Here is a 3932-nt window from a genome sequence, read left to right on the forward strand (position 1 = left end):
GATCGGAATTATGGAGGTGACATTTGCTATATATGCCGTAATCGGCCTGTGCACAAATCCCGCATGCTGTATTGGCGGCGCCTCGGCATACCCTGTGAAGAGCCACAATTCCTGGTGGGCAATGTCAAAGATCCTCAACGACCCTGTCCTTTGCTCTCCATGATAAACCGGGTTATGTTATAAAGAAGGGGACCCTCGTCTACATATAACATGATCCGGAAATTTATCCCGAACCTGAGAAATTCTGTCCCGAACGTTTTGAGATTAGTGCTGGGCAAGCATATGAACTGGTGCCCTTGTTTACATGCCTCAGCAAGCTCGTTCTTTACGTTCTCTTTTAGTAAGCCATTTCATATGGCGTTTCTCATTTACTCTCCGAGCATTTTCTCTTTGTACACCCCTAGTATAGATTATTGAACACCCTCTGCCCAATTATTATTTAACATTTACTATCCCAACAACATTTCTCTCTCCTCTCCCTCTCTCTCTAAAAAAGCTTTCACTTTTCTGCAATTGATTTTTTTTGTTTCTATCCAAAAACAAACAATACTCCTCAGTATCTAACGAAAACTCTTTGCGATATCTTCGGCGTACCATTCGCCTCAAAAACGCGATAAGATGCTGGTGTTCGGCATTCTAGTCGGCGTTCTCGTCACCCTCATCAGCTATTTGTTGTTGTTGATGAGACGACGCCTTAACTATTGGCATTCGCGGCAGGTGGCATGTGAACCCCCACACTTGCTTTTGGGCAATTTCAGAGGGATGCGAACGAAATATTCCTTCCCCGAAATATGGATGAATTATTATAAAAAATTCAAAGGCTCCGGTCCGTTTGCCGGATTCTTTTGGTTCTCCCATCCGGCGGTGTTTGTTTTGGATTTGGAATTAATCAAAAATATTCTCACCAAGGATTTTGCGAAATTTATGGATCGTGGTTTCTTTCACAATGAAGAAGATGACCCGTTGACGGGACATTTGTTTTTCTTGGATGGGCTGAAATGGAAATCGTTGAGGCAGAAGCTGACACCCACTTTCAGTTCGGGTAAAATTGCCAAAATGTTTCCCATGGTAAAGGATTTGACGGGACGTTTGGTGGACACAATGGAGAAGAAGTTGAAGGAGTCCCAGGAAAGTGGCAAGGAGGAGTGGAGAAATGTTTTGGAACTTAAAGACCTATTGGCCCGATTTGGTACCGATGTCATTGGCTGCTGTGCCTTTGGCATTGACTGTAACAGCCTTTCGAATCCCGAGGCCAAATTCCACATAATGGGCAAGCGATTGCTTAGTGAACCGCGCAATGGCCAGCTGGGCAATGCCTTGGCATTTAATTTCCCCGATTTGGTGAAAAAGTTCCACATGAAAATTATACCCGATGAAATAAGTGAATTCTTTATGGATTTGGTTAAGACGACCATCAAGACGCGCGAAGAAAATCCCACGGAAAGGGAAGACTTTTTGGCTATGCTGATGGAGTTACGGGAGGGGAATCAAATTAAAACCGAAGATGGAGAAGAATCGAAATCCCTGACCCTGGAGGAAATTGCCGCCCAAATTGTTTTATTTTTCTTGGCGGGTTATGAGACCTTTTCGACCACAGTAGGATTTGCCCTCTACGAACTGGCCAGACATCAGGAGATACAAAATCGATTACGGCAGGAAATTATGGAGGTGTGGGAGAAATATGAAAAGGATTTCACATATGAGAGCATCAAGGAAATGTCGTATCTGCAGCAGGTTATACAGGGTGGGTAGAAACTACAGTTCTAAAAAATTCAAATTTAAAAAAGTTTGTCTTTCTAGAAACCCTACGTCTGTACATACCCGTTCCTGTTTTGAATCGCAAATGTTTGGAAGATTTGGAAGATCCTGTGCCCGGACACGATGAAAAATATCTCATTAAAAAAGGAATGAATGTCCTGATCCCCGTATTGGCCATACAACGTGATGAAGAATTTTTCCCCCAACCGGATGACTTTAATCCGGAGAATTTTTCACCCAGTAACTGTAAGGGCCGAGAATCTGTAGTCTATATGCCATTTGGAGAGGGACCACGTAACTGCATTGGCAAACGATTTGGTGAAATGCAAACTGCTTTGGTGCTGGCAACCCTTGTGAAAAATTTCAAATTCTCCACTTGTCCACAAACTCAAATACCAATTGTATTCAATAAGGAAACTTATTTCTTGGGTGCGGCACATGGCATCTACTTGAGGGTGGAGAGAATTTGAAAAAATTGGATACATATTTTTGGTGTTGTTAATTAATTTATTTATTTATTAATTTTTTTGTATGTCGAAATGTACATCTGTTCAATGTAAAATAAATTTGTGTGCCATGAGATCATATTTGAAAGATTTTGAATTTTTTGTGAATCAAAAAAAAAAAATTGAAAATATTTTTCAAAAACTAACACAGGGCGTGGATTTTTTAAAGATCTTATTTTTCAAGTTTTTTTTTCAAGGCCTACCATAGGCGTGGATTTTTTAAAGAATATTTTTTCAAGGCCTACCATAGGCGTGGATTTTTTAAAGAATATTTTTTCAAGGCCTACCATAGGCGTGGATTTTTTAAAGAATATTTTTTCAAGGCCTACCATAGGCGTGGATTTTTTAAAGAATATTTTTTCAAGGCCTACCATAGGCGTGGATTTTTTAAAGAATATTTTTTCAAGGCCTACCATAGGCGTGGATTTTTTAAAGAATATTTTGTCAAGGCCTACCATAGGCGTGGATTTTTTAAAGAATATTTTTTCAAGGCCTACCATAGGCGTGGATTTTTTAAAGAATATTTTGTCAAGGCCTACCATAGGCGTGGATTTTTTAAAGAATATTTTGTCAAGGCCTACCATAGGCGCGGATTTTTTAAAGAATATTTTTTCAAGGCCTACCATAGGCGTGGATTTTTGAAAGAATATTTTTCAAGGCCTACCATAGGCGTGGATTTTTTAAAGAATATTTTTTCAAGGCCTACCATAGGCGTGGATTTTTTAAAGAATATTTTTTCAAGGCCTACCATAGGCGTGGATTTTTTAAAGAATATTTTTTCAAGGCCTACCATAGGCGTGGATTTTTTAAAGAATATTTTTTCAAGGCCTACCATAGGCGTGGATTTTTTAAAGAATATTTTTTCAAGGCCTACCATAGGCGTGGATTTTTTAAAGAATATTTTTTCAAGGCCTACCATAGGCGTGGATTTTTTAAAGAATATTTTTTCAAGGCCTACCATAGGCGTGGATTTTTTAAAGAATATTTTTTCAAGGCCTACCATAGGCGTGGATTTTTTAAAGAATATTTTTTCAAGGCCTACCATAGGCGTGGATTTTTTAAAGAATATTTTTTCAAGGCCTACCATAGGCGTGGATTTTTTAAAGAATATTTTTTCAAGGCCTACCATAGGCGTGGATTTTTTAAAGAATATTTTTTTGAAAGTTGTGTATTAAAAAATTTAATTGTTTTCCAAATATGTTTCGGGATTTATAGGCGGCCTACTATAGGCGTGGATTTTTTAAAGAATATTTTTTCAAGGCCTACCATAGGCGTGGATTTTTTAAAGAATATTTTTTCAAGGCCTACCATAGGCGTGGATTTTTTAAAGAATATTTTTTCAAGGCCTACCATAGGCGTGGATTTTTTAAAGAAAATTTTTTCAAGGCCTACCATAGGCGTGGATTTTTTAAAGAATATTTTTTCAAGGCCTACCATAGGCGTGGATTTTTTAAAGAATATTTTTTTGAAAGTTGTGTATTAAAAAATTTAATTGTTTTCCAAATATGTTTCGGGATTTAAAAAAATATATATTTTTATGCTCAAACACAAGTCATGGCTGTTAAAAAAAAATTTTGCAAGTCTTGAGAAGGCTTGGGATTCTATTAAAGACTATTCAAAACCATACAAGGCGTGGATTTTTTAAAGAATATTTTTTAAGACCATAGA

At 37.7% G+C, this 3932-nt stretch overlaps 1 protein-coding gene across 1 annotated transcript; it reads left to right on the top strand.

Moving 5' to 3' along the window:
* Window positions 1-618: 618 nt before the first annotated feature.
* Window positions 619-2228, top strand: LOC133332037 (cytochrome P450 6a9-like). Its single transcript, XM_061540418.1, has 2 exons — window positions 619-1744; window positions 1801-2228. Exons 1-2 carry the CDS (start codon window positions 619-621, stop codon window positions 2226-2228), a joined length of 1554 nt encoding a protein of 517 aa, XP_061396402.1.
* Window positions 2229-3932: the final 1704 nt, after the last annotated feature.

Source organism: Musca vetustissima, unplaced genomic scaffold, assembly GCF_032173495.1.
Source record: "Musca vetustissima isolate MV318-11 ecotype Yass unplaced genomic scaffold, APGP_CSIRO_Mvet_v1 utg70801, whole genome shotgun sequence".
NCBI classification, from domain to species: Eukaryota; Metazoa; Arthropoda; class Insecta; order Diptera; family Muscidae; genus Musca; species Musca vetustissima.

Bases quoted from the DNA above. Each gene is read 5' to 3' on its own strand.
- LOC133332037 (XM_061540418.1), top strand. From the start codon at position 619: ATGCTGGTGTTCGGCATTCTAGTCGGCGTTCTCGTCACCCTCATCAGC. The intron at 1,745-1,800 runs GTGGGTAGAAAC...TTGTCTTTCTAG, and splicing joins TCTGCAGCAGGTTATACAGG to AAACCCTACGTCTGTACATA.